This window comes from Phaeoacremonium minimum (genome assembly GCF_000392275.1).
Source record: "Phaeoacremonium minimum UCRPA7 unplaced genomic scaffold PA7_03_scaffold_183, whole genome shotgun sequence".
Classification (NCBI taxonomy): Eukaryota; Fungi; Ascomycota; class Sordariomycetes; order Togniniales; family Togniniaceae; genus Phaeoacremonium; species Phaeoacremonium minimum.
In genome coordinates, this window is record NW_006921090.1 from 51,120 (window position 1) to 75,064 (window position 23,945).

Here is a 23,945-nt window from a genome sequence, read left to right on the forward strand (position 1 = left end):
GCGACACGTGTGTCCCGAAATGATAGAAGCTCCATTTTGCCTTTCATTCGACACCAATGAGTGGGCGGGGTTCCCGGGACCACACACTTCATCGGGATCTCCGCCCTACCCCATTACGCAGCTGTATACCCACATTCCGAAAATGCCTAAGTACTGCACGTAGAAGACTGCTCTTGTCGGACAATCATATGAGGTTCGCGCGCTTCTCAAATATGCCAAAGCGTCAATGAATGCATAGTCAACACGAAGACCTCTTGCTCAAATTAGCTCTTCAGCTTGCGTCACACATCATGGGCATTCCATTGCTCAAACAACCGCCTGGTACCCAAACAGCCTACATCATAGATCAACTCGAGGGTGAACGCATCACAATTCCCGGCAGTAAGGGGGCATTTCGGATTTTAGCATCCTCAAAAGAAACCAATGGCAGTATCGCTGTCTTTCAAAGTGGCGCCGTCCTGTCTGATGCTCCAGGCTTCCATTGGCATAGCGAGGCCCATGATGTATTTCTTGTTACAAAAGGCTACTTGAAGCTATGGAATGGAGATAAGTGTAGGATCATGGGACCGGGCGATTTCGCCTATATACCTCCGGTGAGTCGTATATGACCGGCATCTGCTGCCCCTGAATAATCTCATACAAGACAGAAAGTCATTCACAACCCCGAGCTCCTAGGACCACATACCGAGACACTTGGATTAATCGCCCCTGGAGACTGGATTGATTTTTTTCGATATGTCGGAGAGACATATGAAGGTGTGATAGTACCAGAAAATGATAACCGCAATCTCCGCGAGATTCTATTGCCAAAGGTCATGATGGCCAAAGACCGGTTTGACGTCCACTTTGTCAGAGACTACCAGCCACCAGAGGTCGGAGACTGGTTGGAAACAGAGAATTCGCTACCTGAACCCTTGCAGCCTTATTTCCTACGGGCCAATACTGGTCCAAGGTGGATTTTGGGAGGCGTATTATCCCGACCATTTATCCAAGCATCACAATGTAGCGAGAAGTTTGCGATTTCAAGCATTGAGTCATCAGACGCTTTCGGAGCATCTCCTCTCAATCGCTGGCTCACATTTTCTAATGTATGCCACTGCTTATTCGTTACCGATGGCTTGCTCAAGGTAAAGGTCAAGGGAGAGATAGACGACTGGAGCACGGTTAGGGAGGGACAAACTCTAGTGCTAGCGCCTGGGAGGCCATTCATGCTGGGATTTGGAAGCAAATATGTACGAGCTATCTCATTCACAAATGGCTGTGGGATCGAACAGATGATACGGGATGCTGGATCAAAATATACTAGCTTTGTCTTACCAGAAAAGGCAGAGCCGTGGAATGAAGCTTCTGTTCAGGCTGAGTGTGCGAAGCTTGGGATTCGGGTAGAAGAGGAATCGTAAGGCCAGTAGGTCATCTCGAGAACCTCCATGAGCATATTAATTCGTTGAAATTTGATCTAAGATTATTTTGTGCTTCGAAGATCTGTCCAAGTCTAAGATTTGCCCCAGGCCTAGCGATATCCCCATTTGCCCGCACTTGGAAATTTTGAAGCAATCGACATGGTGTAAGTGGCGCTTTTGCGCATGCATCTACTATACTCCTCCGCCGCCAGGGTCAAAACGTTAATTCTTAAAGGGTAAAGATACCAAATTTTGAGAGTCGTAATACTTATCAAAATCTCAAATGTTTTGTTTATTGCTATAGGTCTATCAACTTCTATAGAGGTAACAATCCCTTGTTAAAGAGATAATGATACCCTTGCCAAACTTAGACATTTATTAACCTGGCAGAAGAGTATTGTCCTTTGTGTGCTGATTTGCCGTGGCATCCTCCCGAGTGACACGAGGATTGTAGGGGCCATTGTGCCAACATGCGGGGGTGGCTGAAGGCGAAATGCGGGGAGCAATGAACCAAGAGGCCTAAAACCAATGATTTATAGACTTACTAATCTTTTCGGGGGTTGGTTCTCAATTGCCCACCTGCCCATGTTACTTCGAAGGACAATAGATACATCTTATTTATCTGCATAAGCAGGGCCAGTGTTCAATCCATCGGCTCACCACAGCAGCTATACCACACATAGCCGAGTGAATGGCGGAATTTCATCAAGACCAGCGGTCGGCCAAGCGACAGCGCGACCACCGTCCTCGTTCAGCGCCGCGAGCTATGCAAGCATGCTTGTCTTGTGCTGCATCCAAAACCAAGTGTGACAATGAGCGCCAGTGCAAGCGATGTCGAAAGAGAAACACTGCTTGTATCCGCTCCAACGATATCGAGCAGAGAGAAAACTCTGCTCAAGACCAAGTCATAGAAGCCGGTTCTATTGTCTGCAGTGATTTGGGAACAACGTTGATACACAGCGACTTGTCAAAATCGAGAAGCCCAGAAAACATCAATAGCCGTTCCAGTTCAGAAGTCATTCATCGGAGTGTCACCGAAGATATGAATGGTAGGTTAATTACCCATGTTGATCGTGCCGCATGATGGCTTATTCGGCAAGCAGAGAGAAGCAATCATATGCAAAATTCGGGGCTCCTAAGCCATCCGTTCAGGGAGACCGAAGACATTCCAAAAGCGATGTCCTATGCGGACTGGGACCTCAACCTTCTTCAAGATCATTTCAGCTTCGAACCACAACATGAGAACTCACAAGTCGATTTCCTTTTCGCATTTCCAGAAATCTTTCCGCTAGACGAGACCATCAACCATTCCATTCATATTCCAATCTCAATAAGCCCGATTGTCTCAGAAGAGAAGTCTATATTAGTCAAAGATGCATTCAATATGGCCACTGGTCGTTGGATCCCCATCGCACACAATTTCCAGGCGGACGAAGAGAAGAATCTGTTGGCAACCCAAGGAGCTAAAATCACAAGTGAAAACCTCGACAAATGGGACTGCGCGATCCTACGCGAGGGTTTCCCTCCTGCTGCACGCGACAGGCTGCTGGTAATGCTTGTAGGTGCCTGTAATTCCGAAGATCTCACTCGCATGGCTGGCGCGTTCCCTAGCTGTGAAGATCTCGGATATCTGGTCAAGTCGTTCCTTGCCTGGCATATTCGCCAGGAACATACCTGGATACACCTTCCGACTTTTTCTGCCAGTCATGTCAGCATAGAGCTCCTTGCTGCTATTGTTGCTGGCGGTGCTGTGAGATCATCAAATCGTGCTGTTCAAAAGTTTGGTCTTGCAATACATGAAATACTCTCAGTCCAGCTCTGGAAAACGGTGGGAAATCCCGCGACCTACAAAATTATAGACTAATTTCTTTCCTCATTTAGTCTAGGGTATCGAGTATATTGACACGCGACTTGGAATTCCTGAAAGCTTATGCACTCCAGATACAGATAGGCCTATGGAGCGGCGATAAACGTAAAATGGAGATGGCTGGAGGCTCTATTGGTAATTTGGTCAACGTAATACCACTCCTGAATAGCCTTCATCCTGCATAAAGCTAATCTTACTAACATGTATTAGATGCTTCGAGGTGGAGGCTGTTATCGACGATTTGCCTATATGGCATCGCAGGACGGTGGAAGCACGATAGAAGGGAAATGGCGGCACTGGGTGGAACAACAGTCTTTTATCAGGCTCGTTTACCATACCCACGCGCACTGTGCGCAAGAATCGCTGGTTACGTCTGTCCGTACACCACTCTCATTCTCCGAACTTTCATTGCGTTTCCCAGAGTCACGCATATTATGGCTCGCCCCATCTGCGTCAGCATGGGAAGAAACAATGCGCTCCCAGTTCACGCCCAATGTTCCTCATGCATCTGTCGTTCAATGCATTGCGGATTTGTCAAAACTCGGCGATCTTCCAGACTTGTACGATACGGACAGTGCAAGGCTTGCAGTGCTATACGGAATTGCTTCTATGGTCCAGAATTATCGGCAGTGTCACGTTTATACAACAACTAAATCAAGCGAGGCGAGCGTCCCTCGAATGACAGTACTGATGGATGATAGCCAACGTCAGTGGCTGCTGAAAACTTTTCAGACACTTGATCAGATCTTCAAACTTCGTCAACCAAGTGCAAAACCTCCGGTCACTGTCTTATTGATTTTTGAACTTCTTTTGTTTCATCTGTATGCCTCAGTGGACCAGATGGAGTTACTTGCAGGAAAGGAAGGACTTGAGGAGGCGCAGATCCAATACTCCATTCTACAACAGTGGGTCGATACACGCGACGCACGACAGGCCCTCTGGCATGCTGGCCAGTTATTAAAACTGTTCCGGGCTCTGCCCTTGGATTCAATGGCAGACATCTACTCTGTAGCTGTTTATCAAGTAGGCCTCTGCCTTTGGACCTATGGAACAATCATGAACAGAAAGACTGGCGGCCTCGTCGACGTGGATTATCTTGACTCGACCTCTCTGACCAATGAAGATGTTCTACTTGATGGCGAGGAAACTCTCAAGGTTCAAAGATGGATTGCATTTGGCAGTGGCCACCCCATGCTTTCTAGCAACAGATTTGCCGAGCTAGCCAGTCGGCCATCCTTTCTTTCACTTCGATCAACAGATTCTTTGATGCAGCTGTGCATAAAAACCATCAGATCAAAATACCCTTCTCGAACGTTGCTTCCTCCGGCAACAGAGGGCTTCTGTTATTTGATGCATGCTCTGGGGACGACAGCCAAGTCTCAGTGAATGCGGGTTGATTGTGGCCAGCTAGTTTCGTGCACATGCTCACTGACTCTAGAGCAGGGCATCACTGTACCATACCCTTGCGGTCAGTCGACGATGTATCAACGGCATTAGGGGCCTACATGCGAGTTATTTCTAGATTAGTTACAGCTCTATAGACTATATACTTCTGAGAACCTTGATCTCCCCCGCATGAAGTACTTGGAAGACGGCCGATCTTGGTATTTCCCATATCGATCGTATATCTCATCTCTGCTGAAAGATCATTGTGTTCGACCCAGCGGAAGATAAGATTCGCGTCTGTGTACATTGGCCATATGGCTCAGGTTTTGAGTATTGATCGTGTCCTTGCTGAGAGTCGTCGGGTACATCGATGGATACCATACCGCGTTAGGGGGATAGTGTTACGACATCACCGGGAAGGGACCAGTGGCAATTTCCCTAAGTAATTTTTATAAGCCCTTCCTGAGGACCGTTTCCAAGCATCTCGGGGATTTTGACCTCATGTAATGATAGCCTTTGTAAATGGCGAACAGTTTCTTTCCCAGTGGTGTTTCTGTAGACCCTCTAGCGCGGCAAGGTAACCCCAGCCGCAGCGTTGCAGCCCCCTTGACGTAGTCTCGAGGTTGTCCTCAATGTCGGCATCGGGAAGTGGGACCACTTCGGAATTCCCGATTTCCGCATAACTAGGTTTGGGTGATCCGATGCTCTTATCAGGCACGAGATGAAATAAATCAAGCAAATGAGGCTGCAAAGCTTCTGATTGAATTTCTCGTGTCTGTTTGCCCTATATCTTTAGCTACGAATTGTGATCCAAAGAAACATATAGAATAATGAATTAAGACACAGTCCAGATTGGAAGACAAATCTACTTTGTAGCCGCAGCTCGAAACTTGGATAGTAGAAATGTTCCATGCAGCGATGATGCAAATAGTGACAATTGAGATGCGAGACCTGAAGTAATACCCAAATCATTATTTTTTTTTTTTGTATTAGATTTTCACTCTATCTAGGCTTGATGTTGTGTCTGCATGCATGCTGGGTAAATCAACGAGGGGTATTTGAATATTGTTCCAGCAGTCGTGCGCCTCCTGAACGGAGGGCATTTTGCTCCTTTGTGAACCCAAGCTAGCCGCTATATCGTCAAGATGTTTCCACTTTCCCTTCAAAGTCAGGCAACTTACATCTGAATCTTTCTCCCAGGTCGGTCGTATCTTCCCATCCGGTCCAGAGGTAAGAGTACCATTTGCACCACAAACAATGCATACGACATGATTGTCTTCGCGAAATTCAACCTTACATAGATGACAATAAGGACAGCTGCCTTCCTCCTCTGGCCCCAAGTATTTGACTTCGTCATATTGCCTTCCAATCTGACTTGCCACGCGGACACCCAAACATTTCGCACGCTCCACAGTATCATCTATATCCAACAAGACAGCTCCCGCTGTCGCAAATCCGGGAAAGACCACCTGATCAACAACTCGAGCATGGATCGGATATGTTACAATATGCATTGAAGGCAAAGCCATTGTCCATTGCTCGGGAAATGGTGAAGAGGATCCGGCAACCGCAATGAACCCAGCGACTCGGGGTTTTGTCTCTCTTGGATCAAGCTGAATATCCTCGAAGCCCGGCTCGCCGGACTTTTGCTTGAGCAGCGTGCGATAGGCTTCAGAAACGTCTGCGTATGGTCCGAGAATGGCGTCTGTAAGTGCTTTAAGGGTTCCAGCAGGCTGATGGCTATAGACCGGGCTCGCAATGATGAGAGCGTCTGCTTCCATAATGGCGTTGAACACTACTTCACGGTCATCAGGGTCCTGATTCTTGAATCCGACAGCGGCTTCGTCGTCGCGATTCGGTATTATTGATGCGTTAACCCTAAGTGGCTTGTGGTTTCTCGGAAGCGCTACAGATGGAACATGAATCCATGATGTGGTGATGGAAGGATCAAAAGCGATTGCCCCTTTCAAGGCTGCTTTAAGGAGAATCTCAGAGTTGCCGTGAATAGATCCATTGCAAAGGCCCAAAATATGCATTGTCCTGCAATAGGTGTTGAGTGATCTGATTTTTTGAGTCTATTAACAAGGCATAACCTTACATAATATGGGCGCACCGTTATTATGTATAGAGAGATGCCTTAGTTTTGGATCTGTGCACATTTGAAGGCAAGCGAAGTACACAATCGACGGGGAACATATGTGAAAGATCGAGCAGCCGACTCGGAAATTCCGTGGTACCCGAGTGCAGCATCCCAGTTCCGCGCACCAACTGTCCTGGTCAGTCAAGCTGGAAGGTGGCTTATGCCGATCAAACTCGGATGATCCTTGACAGAAATAATTAGCTTTGTATCTATGCTATGTTTGAAAGCTGGCCCTCCGGTTATCAACAACCAAAGGAATAATCTTCGCCGTATCGATTCGCGGCCCGCGAACGAACAAAACAATCGTCAATTGAATCAATTGCACATACTTAGTAGCTATTCTTTTCTTTTCACTATGGGGGACCATTCTGCCAAGTCTCCAGTGTTGAAAAACCTGACCATTGACAATATTACCGAAAATGTTCACATTATCAATTCTCATTGTGACGATAACCGATTAAAATATCTTTTGGAACGACTAGTGACACATCTACACGACTTTGCTCGTGAAACCCGCCTTCGTACTACGGAATGGGAGCTTGCAATACAGTTCCTCGTAGCAGCAGGAAAGATAAGCAGCGACAAGCGTCAGGAACTTGTCCTGCTATCTGATATACTTGGACTTTCGCTCCTCGTCGACGCAATCGATCATCCAAAGCCGTCCAACTCAACAGAAGGAAGTGTACTTGGTCCTTTCCACACGCATGATGCAAAACCGGTAGCGTCTGGCCAACAAATATCTTGCGATCCCGATGGAGAGCCGCTGCTCGTGATATGCACGACGAGAGATACTCAAGGAAGACCCATTCCAGGTGTAGCTGTCGATGTCTGGGAGACCGACTCTAAAGGATTCTATGATGTTCAATACTCAGATCGATCACAACCTGATGGACGAGCTATACTAGAAAGCGATAACAATGGTGAATTCGCCTTTCAAGCGATAGTTCCAATTCCATATCCAATTCCAGATGACGGACCCGTAGGAAAGCTACTAGGCATTCTAAAGCGTCATCAATATAGGCCAGCCCATATGCATTTCATGTTCAAGAAGGCTGGGTTTGATCAACTTATCACGTAAGTCCTGACACGGCAAATGAGAATCAAACCTGTGGTTCGAAACTAGCTGATTATTGTTTCAGCGCTCTATATTTACGAGGGGACCCTTACGAGACTTCAGATGCTGTATTTGGAGTGAAGGAGTCCCTCGTTGTAGACCTAGGAGTGGTGTCGGATGTCGAAGGACTCGCCGAAAGGTTCCACGTTCACCCAGCGACTAAGTTACTTCGCTATAACTTCGTTTTAGTTGCCGATGAAGAGTGCGACAAATTACGTGAGCAGGAGGCATACAAAGCAGCTGCGAGTCAGGGTGGCAAGGTCAAAGTGTTCGGGGGCGTTCTAGGAAAGGAGTGACAACCGGAATGGCTACCTCTCTCATGTGAAGCAATTTGAGACTATATATCTTTTGATCATAATGGCCTAATTAAACTGCCAGTTCTTTGCGCAAGTAAAACTTGCATCACCTTCTAGACCACCCATTGAAATTGCCCAATTGATCAGAAGCTGAAAGCTTGAGGCACTAACTCGACGAGATAACCATTCTAATGCAGTCAGAAGCTATCACGCTCTTGGACAAAATCCTTCAGACAAGCAAGGGGTAAGAAATTAGACTAACTGGATCCTCAACGAAAGCAATTTGTTGTAGGATTCTACGAAGCCTAAATCAATGTCAGCTGTCGCGATGTCTTTAGATTCCTTTTCTCAGTGAGTGATTGGAATGCTGTCATTTGGGCCTTCGTCGACGTCCTTGGCAACTTTCACCCCAGCTCGCTTCAATCGCTCAACAGTAGCCCGAACATCTGGCACAGTGAAGCCAAGATGATTAAAGCCTAGATTGGGCGGGTTGTTGCCAGTGTATATGTATGAAGCAGGCTGGTGTTCTGACCCGTGATAATGGCATAGTTCTAACAATCCAAGATTTTGGGACATGATGGGTTGACGGAGGATATCTCGAGAGAAGGCTGATGGATCAGCTCGATGTGCAGGGGTCTGAGGGTACCCAAGGTAATAAACAGTAATTGGTCCGGTGTTTGTCGTGAAACTTGTTCGCATACCCATGAGATCAGTGTACAACGCCAGCGTTTCTTGAGGATCCCTGAAACGCAGCATGAAATGGTTGAGTTGATAGCCTACAGTACGATGATCCTCTGGAATCGGGGATTTGCCTTGAGGTCTTCTGGAATTTGCATTCCTATAGGGGGGTACTGATCAGGGTGCTCTGTCTTGCTATTATTCGCTGTCATGGTGAGATTCAGAGTGGATGTTTGAGATCGACGTTGTAGACTAGACAAATTGTTGAAAGAGCTGTTAAACAACGCGAATATAAGAACTGCTACGTGTACATATCCGTGATCTTTGAAGCAAAGCATGTTCGCCACTCCATTTAGGTCGGACGATGTTGCTTAGGTGGAAGTAGGATCATTTGTTGGAGCTGGACATCGGGAAGTGGGTCCGGCAAAAGCAGGGCGCATTCGAAAACTTCGGATATTGTCATTGTCATTGCGTTCTATATCTTTGATGAGCTACAGGATACGATAATGCAATGGAATCGAAGATGTCTATATGACGTATTCCGTGAAGAGGTAATTCGCTATACAAGGAACTGAAATGAGCGCCTCGAAGGTATTGGATTCAAATGGAAAGGAGAGAACATAAACCACACTATCAATACTCTGTTCGTTTTTCGATTCATGACTTCCACCTAAGCGCCGCCGTGGTCTCACTTCGAGGACAGACAAGTACACTACCTCATTGGGCATGGGCCAATCACACAAGACATATTTTCGAGTTTATTAAATGTTGATTGTGGAATTTCTACCACCTATCTTGTTTTTCGCCTGTTCTCTCTCCATCTGCTATCAAGGGCTGAACCGTTTATCATACCCTTTTCCATGAAAGATATGGAATCGACTATTGTAAGTCAGTGGTTGAATGACCGTAGGTCTTGATCAGCCCGGCTCTCACTATCTCGAATTCTTTCCTTCATATCAACATCTGCAAGTAGCTCGTGGCTGAACAAGTGACCTGTGATAAGCTTCATTTTCCCCTCCTTATCCAAGTCATAGATTGCGCAGCAGGTGAGCTTTAACACATCTCCGAGTTGAACATGATAATTTAATACTGTTTGATTCACCTCCTTCCTGAACTTGAAGTACGTTTCCATCTGCATGAAGACCTTGTTGCGGTCACTCAGTACGATTATGGGAACGACAGCCTCCTCGGCATCTTCGTGGATCTTGTGATGTGTTCAATTATCGCATGCTTGCCTTTTAATAAGCTTATTGTTAGATCCGGAAGCATAAGCTAAATATCGTCTCTGTATAATGCATGCTGAGCAGGATAGTCTTTGCTATAATCAAGGAACTGAATGGCAGTGAGCTTCGGAGACATAACGACAATTTATGTGAACTTCTCGATGATAAGAGGCGTAGAAGGAGACAAGAGGAGCAAAGACATGAAGCTATTAGTATTTCAACCAACATGGAGTGCGACTCTTGATAATGAGGATATCCCGAGCAACAATATATTGCCCAGTGAACCACAGGAAATGATGATAGCCACGAAAATCCGAGTGGATCCCTGTAATTCGGCATGCCGAAGATGACTTCGGGTTCCCGGCAGCCTCACAGCTCGCAAGAACACACTTTGAAGTTGTGCGGGAAGGCTTATGTGGAAATGCGGGGTCCCATGGGGTGTTCTCTAGTAGCTGTGAAAGGATCAGCCCCCGACTGCCGTCAAAACCTTCTTGGCCGAATTATTTATACCACATCGTACATGCTATATTCACTCTAGTCGAAGTGCAAAATCATCAGGCTAGCTTGACTATTGTTTGCTGTACTCAATATTAGCTTAACAACTCCTGCACAAAATACCTTTACCTCTTCCAGACATTACTGTTTTCCTCCCCGGCTTAGGTGTCGAACCTCAATTATTGCATGCAATATTCAAGCTTCTTACGATGGAAGCATTTGCATCTAAACCAGCATCGCAGCACCTTGAGACAACCAAGAAGACGACCGACACCACATCTGAGATGATACATCAGCAGAGAACAACATGTCACATGATAATCTTTGCATTCTGGATAGGCTTCTTTGGCTGGCTCGCTAACTTTGATGCTGCCTTTGGAGGCATTGTCCTGCTCATGGAGCCCTATAAAAAGTCCTTTGGCAGCTGCACAGCTACTACAGGCGCAAGCGGCGAAACCATCCATATTTGCTCGCTAACTGCGTTGCAGCAGTCCTTGGTACAGCTCACATTGCTATTCATGGCTGTAGGTGGCTTCACCTCGGGTCTTGTTGGAGACTACATTGGGCGTCGTGGATCCGTCCAGATCGGGTGTGTCCTGATCGCCGCTGGTGCTGCTGGTATGACTGGTAGCGTGGGTAACTTCCTCGCTTATATGGTTTGCAAGTGTATCGGAGGCATCGGCATTGGAATGCTATATACAGCCGCTCCTATCTGGGGCTCTGAGTCTATAGCCCCCCAGAAACGAGGCTTATTGATGAGCTTATATAATGTTGGTCTGGCATCTGGCAATGTCGTTGCAGCAGCAGTGAGTCGTTTCTCTGCAAGACTTTTATATTAGTTAACATGTGCTGATCTCTTCTATTCAAGGTCTGTGTCGGCTCGTCGAAATTAAGCACCAATTGGGCATGGCAAACTCCCATCATCTGCCAAGTCCCTGTGGCGACCATTCTTACTGCCGGCAGTTTCCTATTTCACGAATCCCCCCGATGGCTCTTGAGTAAAGGGCGAACAGATGAAGCGCGATTGTCTTTTGCCAAATTCTACCAACTCGATCCCCAGTCTCCTGAAATCAGTTGGCAAATAAATGATGTTGTTCGACATATTGAAACCGAGCGAATGATGAGGTCTGAGGTCTCGTTTAAGGAGATCTTCCGTGCCGTGGACTTTAGGAGAACACACATTGCTGTGGTTGCGTTGCTCGGGAACGCACTCACTGGCATTCAATTCGTGATCCCGTATACGGCACTGTTCTTGTCTCAAATAGGTATCACAAATCCATACGCTCTAAATGTGGCTATCAGTTCGTGTGGTAGGTTTTTCAGCGCGTTATCAACACTAAGAGCTTAGCTGACTACCTGTCTCGCAGTCCTCGTCGGCACCCTCCCTGGGCCCTTCCTTTGCGAGTATGTTGGGCGCCGTCTCTCACTCCTTGGTGGTTATGCTGTCATGGGCACCTCTATGCTCATCTTGGCAGTAGTTGCATCTATCCTAGGCCAGTCACACTCGGAAACCAAGAATGTTCTGGTTGCTTTTCTGTGCATCTGGGCATTTACCTTTGGTGCCACATGTGGTCCCATCTCGTTCGTGTCCTCCGCTGAGATGCACTCGCTTCGTCTACGAACCATTGGTCAGGGATATGCCATTGCCATTTATGAGATTTTTTCCTTTGGGGCCGCTTTCTGGACACCATATATGATTAACGAGGAATATGGTAATATGGGGACAAATGTTGGATATTTCTACTTTGGTATAACTACTGCTATTTTCGCCCTAACTCTCCTATATATCCCGGAAACAGGTAGACTGAGCTTGGAACAGATAGAAGAATACTTCTTTAATGGTGGCAAGGCCTGGGGTACAAACTTGAGAAAGAATAAGAAGATAGCAGCTGGGATGTGAAATGGGGATAGTCGATGAGAGTGATGGCCTGTGATGAGAATAAGAGAAAACTGAAACCGTACAAGAGAATTTCATAGTTATATACAGTAAACTGACAGAAGCTTCACGGTCGATTTCATATGAAAGGCTAAAAAACTTTCCTTTGAGGATCTATCGCTGTACTACTCGGTATGGCGAAAGGTTCTCAACTATGAACAAATCTTAAGGAGTCTTTCACTGCTTGCTGCCTTACTCTAAGCACGTACGTCACGTGTAAAGTGAGTATTCATGATCATATGTGAGTCCAAAGACTCGCGTACCTATCCAAGTTGGCGAAAGATCATGATCCCAATCATGTGGAAGCAGCTGGGGACAAGGGAATAACCTAACCACTTTTCAGCAGCCTCTTCTCAGGAGTCCAATAAAGCTGCTCGGGGTCAGCCAGGTAGCTTCGCGGAAATGGGTTTCTTCACGTGGCCGCGCGAAAGTGAGGAATGGCACACGCGATCGTGTGGAGACGTTGGCGAAACGGTCAGAACCTCGGAAGTCGGCTTCCCGAAAGTACTATATGTGTCCTTCGGAAAGCCAATCCCCCATTATTAGACTTAGTCTGAAAATGATGATTTAATCTGTCTTTATACAGCTACGTCCGGCAAAGGATAATTTATCTGCTACAGCAACTTCCGAGCCCGTATTGCGTAGAAGTAATACAAGGGAAGGTATAATGGCGGATTCAGATCAATCTCGACAACGTATTGTCGAAGCCTTCTTCCAGCAGTACCCAAAGATTCCGTACGTTGTACCTTTCTCACCTGACTATAAGGCACTACGTGCAACATTTATTGTGGACAACCCGGCTGTACCGATCGCCATTGCTCGACCACAGAACGCTGAAGATGTCTCGTTGATTGTATCATTCTGTGTCTCCAGTGGCGTCCCTTTTGTTGTTCGCTCTGGTGGCAACAATCTGTTTGGCAAGTCACAGGTTGAGGGCGCTCTCACGATTGACATGCGCGAAATTAAGTACTGTCATGTAGACGATAGTAAGAGGTCCGCTAAAATCGGGGGAGGCATTCTCGCAGGTACCTTGGTAGAAGCTTTGTCCAAGGCAGGAGTCGTAACGGCTTCTGGCATGGTTCATTTCATTGGCTTCTTTGGATGGGCAGCATATGGCGGGTATGGGCCGTTTTCGGGCAACTTCGGGTACGGATTCGAACAGATAGTTGCCGCTAAGGTGGTCAATTGGAAAGGAGAGATTTTGGATGCCGATCCAGAGCTATTGAAAGGCATTCGAGGTGCTGGTGGTTCATTCGGCATTGTCGTCGAAATCACAATTACAGTTCGCCCTCTCACAGAGGTTTGTTATCATTCGCCCGCAACCCTATCCACGCCCAAAAATGCTAACAACGAATAGATCCTTAGTGGGTTTATGATATACGATTCCGAGGACATTAAAACTACCGTCACGAATTACTGCCGAGGCCTCCAAGAACTGCGTACTGAAGAATGGCCAGGCCAGATCAGTGTCGCCCCTTTGTTCTTGTGTACCCCGGACGGCTTGCAGCTGCTTTCACACTTTATGTGGAGTGACGACAACGAAAGTATTGGCTTGAGGTGGCTTGAGAAGGTCTCAAAGCTAGGCAAAAGTGTTCACAACACTGTGCGAAAGACGACAGTCCTCGATGGCATGAGTGAATTCAACTGGGCCATCCCGCAGGACGGTCGCGGGTCCGTCAACACCATCAACCTTCGCTCGCTGACCGATGAAAGTGTAGCCGTCATGGCGAAATACGTTGAGAGCATGCCTAGGCATATTGGCAACGGTTTCGCGATTCACGTGGCTCCTAAGCCCTCAGAAACAAGTCTTCAAAATTCTGTGTTTGCGGCGACGGAATCTCACTATATGTTGGAGCTTCTCGCTACACCGCGTTCGGAGGAGGGCCTGGAAGAGTCGCGGAGCTGGGAGACGGACTTTTTACGCGCACTCTTGCAAACAGATTCCAAGAATATTCTTCCGACCACATATATCAACCACACTCCGCCAGGCCGGACCACGCTGAAGCAAATTTACGGAGCAAACTTTCCGTTTGTCATGTGTCTCAAGCAGAAGTATGACCCGAAGGACGTTTTTAACCTGGCTGTACCTTTTTCATACATCTCCCCCACAGATACGCAGGACATGCCAGGAGTAAATGTGGCATAGAAGGCTGTCGAGAAAATATCATCTCACCCTTTATTGGACGGCAATGCCTTTTAAAACAAAACGATAGTACACCTGAATTGTAAATCATTCAAATGAAAGCGCTCTCTATATGTTCTTTCCTGTTGGTTGTGGTTGAATTTCGTATGCCTGTGGACGAATGTCAAGCAGATCTTTAATAAGTTGCCATCGGTGGACGAAACCCCTGAAATCAACCTGTATGAAACGTAATGTCGCTCCAAACTCGATGGTTTACTCCTCGATTCGAGTTCTATATTGCAATTTTTTACGTCTTGACTGCGTTGAGAAAGCAGGTAAATCCGCGTTGTACTTCTGATCCGACGACGCTTCCATCATCTTTAGTTGCCGAATATTGACTTAGTCTCAAATGTGCCGCCCGAAGTCAGTACATCAGAAGCATCCCCAGCCTCCTCGCCCGTGACAAGCAGACGCAGACGGACGACGGAGTTAGATGGATTTTCCAAGGCCCACCTGTCATATCCTAGACCATATATAATTCTACGGTACATTATGAAAGAGAAGGAGAGGGGTGGTTCTCGTTAGAACAGAAATTTTCACCTAGGAAGAGGTTCGAGATTCGAGTATTCGGTCCAAACTACAAACTATTCCTAAATAGATAATGCTCAAACACCAAAACATGGCAGATATGTGTTGACGGTAGCACATGGAATGGCTTATCAAGTACAAGCACTACACTTAGCTCTTGCGGTAATATTTCAACAGTGTATCAAGACCAGGCGTCAAACGGTCATGTCCCAAGGCACTAATTCGATAAGGTAGCCACTCTACATGTTTTCAGTCTCAGGCTATCGCAGATCGACCAGCCAGTGGATAGACAAGCGAAACATTCTTCAATTACGGCTTTAAGTATATCACGCTTTGAAAGTGGTTGATGTCCTAGATGATGGTGGTATCAATTGCATATCTATAAGCTGAGATCAGCAACAAGTGGCCGATATTAACAGTGGCAGCCGAGAGCTGGGTCAACGTTGTAGAGCCGAGCTTGAAACAACCATTGGATCGGGACCGCTAATATCGGAATCCTAATCCGGATGTGAGGAGCTAACACCTTAGTTGTTATTAACATGTTGTGCGAGACCCTTCTCATGGATAATTGCGACATCTCTGGTTTCAACTCATCAATATTTTTGATGTTTCACACTTGCAAAGTCGTCTCTAGTTACCCATCCTCACGCAATGGCAGACCCGAAGACAATGTCCGGCCAGCACCAGAACCTCTCTGGTAAAGTGGCTTTAGTGAGCGGCTCATCGTCCGGCATTGGTGCCGCCATTGCAAGAGAGCTGTCATCACGCGGCGCAAGCATCATAATCAACTATCCCTTCCCATCTGAAGAGACTGCAGCACGTGCTGTCAAGGAAAGCTTGGGGACTAGCTCTCAATCAATCATTGTTGAAGCTGACTTGAGTACGGTTGACGGCCCGAAGAGACTCGCAGCCATCGCCTCAGATAGCTTCGGCACAGTCGACATCCTAGTCAACAACGCAGGCTACAGTTCTCTCTGCGACGTGACGGAAGCTTCCGATGCTGAGCTTCTACAGGCCTGGGACAGGACAGTCAATCTCAATGGACGAGGCACACTTCTCCTCACCCGAGCGGTTCTCCCGATCTTGTCTTCCGCGGGGTCCCGCATCATCAATATCGGAAGCTCCACTTCCCGGGACCCCGATCCCCACATGAGCATCTACGTGGGAAGCAAAGGCATGATCGAGAGTTTCACACGTTGCTGGGCTCGGGATCTCCCACGTAGATATGGGTGTACTGTAAATGCTATTGCACCAGGTCCCGTCGGGACGGAAGGAGTGCTCGCTGTACAGGGCGAATTCTTGAAGCACTTGCAAGCTCGACAAGAGCGGACACCTGTTGCAGCCCGTCATGCCAAGCCGGAGGAGATTGCTGCGGTGGTTGCAATTCTCTGTGATGAGGGAGCGGGCTGGTTAAACGGTGCGGTGCTCCCTGTCAATGGCGGAGTCACTCTCTGGTGATATCTAGATTTGATTTCCTGAACTGTCTTAGTATAGATATCTGTATACTGTAGCCCTATATAGCTACTTTGAAATTTGACTAGTCTAAAACAAGTTCATGTTCATCGGCCAGATCTACTGCACTGCTAATCAGGAGTTGATTAGTTTGGGATTAACCTCCCAAGCCCTTGGCCAAATCCCGCATTTCTGGGCAGCGCCTTTGCACTGCTTTGCAGTGACTGCGGAGATGAGGAACGGGTGCAAGGGGGACTTTGCGGCGGAGCGGCTCAGTTCGGGAACGGTTCCACAAGCCCCGGGAGCCAGGTTGCCATATGTTGTGCAAGATCCCATTGTCGCACACCTGCCATCTCCCCCGGTAACTGGCAAAATGCATCCTCGAGCTGGGGTCCAGCTCGACATCATTGTTGTCGGCGCAGGATTAAGCGGTCTTGCAGCGTCCATCGCGGCCGCCTTGTCCGGACACTACGTAACGGTCATCGAATCCGCCCAGGAGCTCCGGGAGGTCAGTCGCTATTTGATTGACATTTGCTATGAGAGTAAGAAGACAGATACTGACACCTGCTTGAAGGTCGGCGCTGGGCTGCAGGTCACCCCAAACTCCTCAAGAATACTGAAGAGATGGGATGTGTCAGAACGTCTTTGGAGATCCGTTGCCGAACCAACCTCTTTGACTGTGCATCGGTACTCGGGCAAGATTCTTGCGCATGAGCCCGAATTCAACAAGAAGATTCTCTACAAGTACAAGTCGCCTTTTATCGACGTGCACCGTGTCGATCTTCAACTGTCCCTATACGATCGTGCCAGGGAGTTAGGCGTACAATTCAAACTTGGTGAAAAGGTCAGCAATATCGATTTTAGTGTCCCAGAAGTCATAACCGAGTCGGGCCTGAAGACAAAAGCCGACCTTATCATCGCTGCGGACGGCCTGTGGTCCCAATGCCGTGCCTGCGCCTTCGGGAGAAGTGATCCACCACGACCCACTGGCGACTTGGCGTACCGTCTTGTGATTGACCTGGATCAGATAAGTGAGCCTAAGTTAAGAGACTGGGTCAGCAACCCTACCGTGCATTTCTGGATTGGACCTGGCTCTCATGCCGTTGGATATTCCCTGCGAGCTGGAAAGCAGTATAACATCGTGCTCCTTGTTCCGGATGATCTTCCCGAGGGCGTAAGCAAACAGCCTGGATCTGTAGAGGAAATGAAGGCATTGTTCAAGGGCTGGGATCCAACTCTTAGCCGATTTCTGGATATGGTCGATCATGTTGACAAATGGAGACTGATGCACAGTATGTCCCCTTATGGCAGCTCTTCCCAAATGATACAATCGCTTAGTACTGACGATATCGACTTCTCCAGTTGACGAGCTCCCCTCCTGGGTTAATGAGAAGGCGAACCTCGTCTTTGTGTACGTTCCATATAAGTACCTACTTTCTTGCACATTTATATCATCTACTAATCACGTTCACTCGGTTCAGGGGCGATGCATGCCATCCCATGCTGCCATATCTCGCTCAGGGGGCAAACTCGGCTATTGAAGATGGAGCTGTTCTGGGTCTCCTCCTCGGCCACATCAGGTCCAAATGCCAGCTACCTAAAGCTTTAAAGATGTACGAGAGGCTACGGAAGGCTAGAGGGGATGCTATTGTCAAAGAAGCGTTCAAACAGGTACGTTGTGGTTTGCCCAAAATAATTGGAAGGAAATGCAAACATACAATACGGCGTCTGCTGCTATTTCGTAGTGCTAACTCGTAATGCTTCTAGCGTAACGATTTCCATCTGCCAGACGGGCCAGCACAGGAAGTACGAGACAATATATTCCTCTCGCAGCTGGGTAAAGAGCTGGAGGGCCCCTTTCCTAGCAGATGGACATGCCCTGTTGTTCAGCCCTGGCTATATGGCTACGACGCTTACGATGAGGTGGAGAAATCGTTGAAGGCGGAACATAGAGGCGACAACAACATCTAGACAAGACGAGAGCGATAAGCTGGTATTTCTTTCAGTGTGTTTCTTCAACACGCTGCCTCCTTATGTGAACGTTCGTGGCCTCTTCGTACCATGAGGCTTCCGAGCTCAAATAGTCTCAGCCGAGTTCCTGACGGCCAAATCTCAACGATAGAAATAGTGATTTCTTACCGATAGGATAACCAAATAAGAATTCGCTTAGAGTATGTCCATTTCACCTAATCAACATCTCTAGAACGTCAAAACTCTCTCGATATATATTCTATATCTACAATCCTACCTTTATCCAGGCCGCAAACGTGTGGCCTGCGCCCTGTACAAACCTTATTCCATGCTCACATCCGTCCAGAGCAAGATTCGGTGCAAGCGTTTGCTTAGTTCAACCGGATAATGTTATTTTCCTCACCATACTACTAAATTTGGCGGGAACGACGCGGTAACGTTCAGTATCGGATCACTTATGGATGATCCTAACATGAAGGTGCCTCCATGAATGTCGATAATTATGGAACAGTAGATATTGGCTCATGGCCCACGATCGTCTATCTTCATTGTCATTCCCAACATACTCACCGGCTATCCTGCATTCTTTCCAGTCCTTAACAGTCGAGATTTCGTTATGAATAGTTCGGCGTCTATTTCTTGCTTTCACAATGGTTTTAATAGACCACTCGAAGTGGCTGAGGGCCCGCCATGACCTAAACGTCCTGAAGCTTTGTTTTTTTATTTATTGTCGGACTAAAGCAGGGAAGAATAAGTGGTTGAAGATGTGCAAGGCGAATGCATTAGCCAGTCACGATGCCATGATTACCTTGGCAAATCATCCGAGGCACACGCGACAGCTTTGGCGCGTGGCATTACTTTCCTGGCAGCCCTTCAGTGGCAATGCCGAGCTGCAAATGTTTCCTGCGACGGGAAAGCCATGGCGCTATGGCCCAGAGAACTGCAGTCGGAATTCCCGAATCCCTCGGCATGATATTGTTCCCCGCATTCTGGCGCCCTGCACTGTCACACAAGTATTCACAACTCCAGAGCATTGTTAAACCTCAGCTACCAGGGGGTTGTTTAGTAGAATAGAAACATCATACTCCGTTGATCTGGCCCTTTGCTTCCCTGATTCAAAATAAGTTAGTTTAGAGCTTTGAATAGTGTTCTAAGAATTTCGAAGATTCCATCCCTTTTAAGGCCTAAAGTAACAATGAGCATCCCCGTTCTCACCACACCGCCCGCTACGCGGACAAATTATATCATCGACCAGCTCGAGGGTGAGCGGGTCTCAATTCCTGGTAGCAAAGGCACGTTCCGCATCCTAGCCTCATCCAAACAGACAAATGGCAGAATAGCAGTCTTCCAGAGCGGTGCAGTGCTCTCTGATGCGCCTGGTTTCCATTGGCATGATGAGGCTCACGATGTATTCTATGTGATGAAGGGATACTTGAAACTCTGGAACGGGGACAAGTGCCGAATCATGGGACCAGGTGACTTCGCTTACGTACCTCCCGTAAGTGCCACCAGCTCTCCAATGCAGAGGTTCCTGATGTCGAGTAGAAAGTCATCCACAACCCAGAATTATTAGGACCCCATACTGAGACTCTAGGCCTTATTGCTCCCGGTGACTGGATCGACTTCTTCAGATATGTGGGCGAGTCTTATAAGGGCATCATCTTACCTGAATTTGACGAGCGTGACCTCCGCACCATACTGATTCCCAAGGTTATAGCCGCTAAAGATCAATTCGACGTGAAATTTGTTCCAGACTATAAACCACCGGAGCTAGGCGAGTGGTTAGACTCTGAGAACAAGCTGCCAGGGCCGTTGGAACCGTACTTCCTCCACGCCAACACGGGTCCGAGATGGTTGCTGGGTGGGGTGATATCACGGCCGTTTATTAATGCATCCCAGTGTAGCGGGAAATTTGCTATTTCAAGTATCGAGGGATCAAGCACATTCAACGAGCCCTCGCCTCTGAGTCGGTGGCTGACCTTTCCGACTGTCGATCACTGTTTTGTGGTCACCGAAGGATTATTGAAGGTGAAAGTGAAGGGGCAGGGTGCATGGGACGTTCTGCACGAGGGCCAGACACTTGTAATTGCTGCCGGCCAGGCTTTCACAGTGGCTTTTGGAAGTCGGTATGTACGAGCAATCTCGTTCACCAACGGGCAGGGTATCGAGGAGCTCATTCAAACTGCCGGCGAGACATTTTCCGGATTTGTCCTGCCGGAGAAGCCTGCGTCGTGGGGGGAGGCTCGTTTTCAGGAGGCTGCTGGCAAGCTTGGCCTGCAGGTGGGCGACCGAGTTTCTGAGGTGAATTAATGGGAATAGCTTTGGCGTTATATCTGTGTGTAGAAGCCCTTAAGACCTACGACCGTCGGATTGGAGAGACTGCAGTTGGTTGGTTGCCTGCCTTTACCGTAGCTTGGACTACGATGAGACGTAATTATTCCTGTGCTTCAGACTTGTTTCAATGTCATAATTTCAAAGAACAAGGAATTTGCTTGGGAGATGTTGTAAATTGTCTAAAGCATACAAAAAGGCACGCCTAAACAATACTGGTATGCCTGCCGATCTTTGCATGCAATATCGTGCCTAATGTGTACACTGCGAAGAGCACATGAGAGAACCCCAAGGGAAGTGCCGTGTTACACTACCATAGCATCATTCGGATTTGCCATTTGGAGAAGGGCGGGGCTACTATTACAAAACGCGGGGTCAAAGTGTGGGGTAGGAAATCAAGCGGACGCTACACAGGAAAGCGTCAATGCTGATTGGGAGGCCTTCCCACTCCCTCCAAACACAGTACGTGTACGTGTACATCTCCGGGCCCCACGCTTTTCGGACATAAGACAGTAAGCTGGCGAGTAGCGAGAGCCCCGCGTTATCTCCCCCCCAAAACAAGGTCTACATCCACTCCGTCAATAACGGATTTCATTCCCTTCATTCCCACTAGCTAGGATTCCCCAACTGTAAGACGGATGGCGTGGGGAAGACCCAAAGGGATGCACTGTCGCTGATCTTACGTTCTAGGATGTCTTGATGTCGGTAGCCGGGTAGCAAGCCAGACTAGGATAACATCATGTCGGCCGAAGCGAGACATCAACGAGCCCGCCCGCGTGCTGGGCCGCGGGCCATGCAGGCCTGCCAGTCCTGCGCAGCATCAAAAACTAAGTGTGATAATGACAGACACTGCAGACGCTGTCGAAAGAAGAATGTGCCCTGCATTAGGCAACTCGCCTCGGAGAGGCTGACGAACCCAGCTCGCGATGTGATCTTACCCGAGGAGATGCCTCAGCAAACGCAAACACGCTCTGACAACATGCGCGCCGGAACACCAAGCATCAGTGTCATGGCTACTGAAGCTCGTAAGAAGTTGTTCCGGTGCTTGGAACAGAGCTGATAATATCTTTAAACAGCAGACCTGACGCCTCAATTCTCACCGCCACCGCCACCATCAGACGGCCTCACGGGGTTCTCGGACGAAACATTTAGAGCTATGTCCTACGCCGACTGGGACCTGAACCTTGTGCAGAATGATTTCAACTTCGGGGGCGACAATGACTTTGAACGAACCAATTTCCTCTCGCCACCTCCAGACCTCTTCGGATTCGATAAGAACGTCGAGATCAGCCCGGCTGCTCTCCCCAGTCCACTTTCAATCAGCCCTGTCGTCGACGAGGAGAAGTCCCTCGTAGTCATAGACGCATTTAGGAAGGCTACGGGCCGCTGGGTTCCGGCTGCAGCCGGCGATCTCCAGGCCGAGGAGGAGAAGAATCTCTCTGCAACACACGGAACAGACATCACGACAGACCAATCTGACCGCTGGGACTCCGGACTGCTGCCAGATGGCTTCCCACTTGCGGCTCGTGACCGGCTATTGGCCATGATGGCCAGCGCCTGTCAGCCGCTGGAAGTGCCTCGGGTTGCGGCAGCATTTCCGTCCTGCGACGGTCTAGGCCGTTTGGTGAGGTCTTTTCTAGCCTGGCATATGAGCCAAGAGGATACATGGATCCATGTCCCGACCTTCTCGGTCAACGACGTCAAGGTCGAGTTGCTGGCCGCCATCGTCGCAGCTGGGGCAGTCCGGTCACCGAGCCGGGCCGTGCAGAAATTTGGACTGGCCGTCCACGAGATTCTTCAGATACAACTTAGAAATATGGTAGCGGCTCCCTAGCTTGAACTCCTGCTTCTCTGTATTGTTGACATTCTTCGATTAGGCGCAAAGAGAACCCATTCTTACCAGAGAGCTGCAGTACCTACAGGCGTACGCGCTGGAGGTTCAGATTGGTCTCTGGAGCGGCAACAAGCGTAAAATGGAGATCGCGGGAGGTAGCATGGGAAATTTAGCAAACGTGGGTTGCGCCCAGTCCCTCTCCAGTCTTGATGACTTGGGCTACGCGACGTGCTGACATATATGTATGCTGCAACAGATGCTACGGGCAGGTGGCCGTTTTCGCCGTTCTGCATACGTTCCAATGTTGCCATTGCCGGATGAGTGTGGGCTTACACTGGAAAAGAAGTGGCGGAATTGGTTAGAGCAGGAGTCTATGAAAAGGTGCGATAAGTCAGCTACACCAGTGCTTGTGATCAACTGAAACCCTTCTCTGACGCCAATAGGCTCGTATACCATATGATTATCCATTGCAGTCAAGACTCATTCCTAACGTCAGCCCCGTCGCCGCTCTCAACCGCCGAGGTTTTTCTGTCCTTTCCTCAGTCGCGCCATCTATGGTTCGCAAGGACCGCAACAGGCTGGAAGGAGGCCTTCTTCACGTCCCAGGTCTCTGATAGCGATCATCACGTTTCCATGATTGACTGTCTTGCAGACCTAACATGTCTCCGCCATCTGCCCAGCTTGTATGATGCAAACATTGCATATATAACGGTGTTGCATGGGATTGCTTCGATGGTTCAAAGCTACCGCCGCCTTAAGATCGCATCCCTAGGGACAGTTGAGGGCATGCCGCTCAAACCTCGGGAGAGTGTCTTGCCGGACGACAGCCAATACCTCTGGCTGCTCAAAGTATTTGAGAGCTTACATCAGACTTTCAGGCTGTGTGAAAGCAACGCGGAGACGTCTTTCTCGATCATGTTACTGTTCGAGCTGCTTCTACTGCACTTTCACTGTTCCATCGACCAAATGGAGCTCCTCGCCGGGAAGGAAGGCTTCGAGGAAGCCCAGGCGTCCTATTCCATCTTGCAGCGATGGATAGATAACGGCGAGGCTCGCCAAGCCGTCTGGCGGGCCGGGCAGATCTTGAAGCTGGTCAGAGCCCTGCCACCTGA

General features: G+C 48.3%; 5 protein-coding genes across 5 annotated transcripts; all 5 read left to right on the forward strand.

Moving 5' to 3' along the window:
- Positions 1-7,823: 7,823 nt before the first annotated feature.
- On the forward strand, positions 7,824-8,203 carry UCRPA7_2641 (putative catechol -dioxygenase protein; the record flags this gene model as incomplete). The annotated part of the gene is made up of 2 exons (XM_007915217.1): positions 7,824-7,867; positions 7,933-8,203. 2 exons carry the CDS (start codon positions 7,824-7,826, stop codon positions 8,201-8,203), a joined length of 315 nt encoding a protein of 104 aa, XP_007913408.1.
- A 5,854-nt stretch (positions 8,204-14,057) lies between these two features.
- On the forward strand, positions 14,058-14,681 carry UCRPA7_2642 (putative d-lactate dehydrogenase protein; the record flags this gene model as incomplete). Its single annotated transcript, XM_007915230.1, has 1 exon — positions 14,058-14,681. The coding sequence occupies one exon, from the start codon at positions 14,058-14,060 to the stop codon at positions 14,679-14,681; it is 624 nt and encodes a 207-aa protein (XP_007913421.1).
- A 2,389-nt stretch (positions 14,682-17,070) lies between these two features.
- UCRPA7_2643 (putative fad binding domain protein) lies at positions 17,071-18,668 on the forward strand (the record flags this gene model as incomplete). Its single annotated transcript, XM_007915231.1, has 5 exons — positions 17,071-17,205; positions 17,272-17,989; positions 18,060-18,108; positions 18,179-18,368; positions 18,465-18,668. 5 exons carry the CDS (start codon positions 17,071-17,073, stop codon positions 18,666-18,668), a joined length of 1,296 nt encoding a protein of 431 aa, XP_007913422.1.
- Positions 18,669-19,863: 1,195 nt separating this feature from the next.
- Positions 19,864-20,978, forward strand: UCRPA7_2644 (putative cupin domain-containing protein; the record flags this gene model as incomplete). Its single annotated transcript, XM_007915228.1, has 2 exons — positions 19,864-20,166; positions 20,214-20,978. The coding sequence occupies 2 exons, from the start codon at positions 19,864-19,866 to the stop codon at positions 20,976-20,978; spliced, it is 1,068 nt and encodes a 355-aa protein (XP_007913419.1).
- A 1,000-nt stretch (positions 20,979-21,978) lies between these two features.
- On the forward strand, positions 21,979-22,833 carry UCRPA7_2645 (putative c6 transcription factor protein; the record flags this gene model as incomplete). The annotated part of the gene is made up of 2 exons (XM_007915223.1): positions 21,979-22,024; positions 22,076-22,833. The coding sequence occupies 2 exons, from the start codon at positions 21,979-21,981 to the stop codon at positions 22,831-22,833; spliced, it is 804 nt and encodes a 267-aa protein (XP_007913414.1).
- Positions 22,834-23,945: the final 1,112 nt, after the last annotated feature.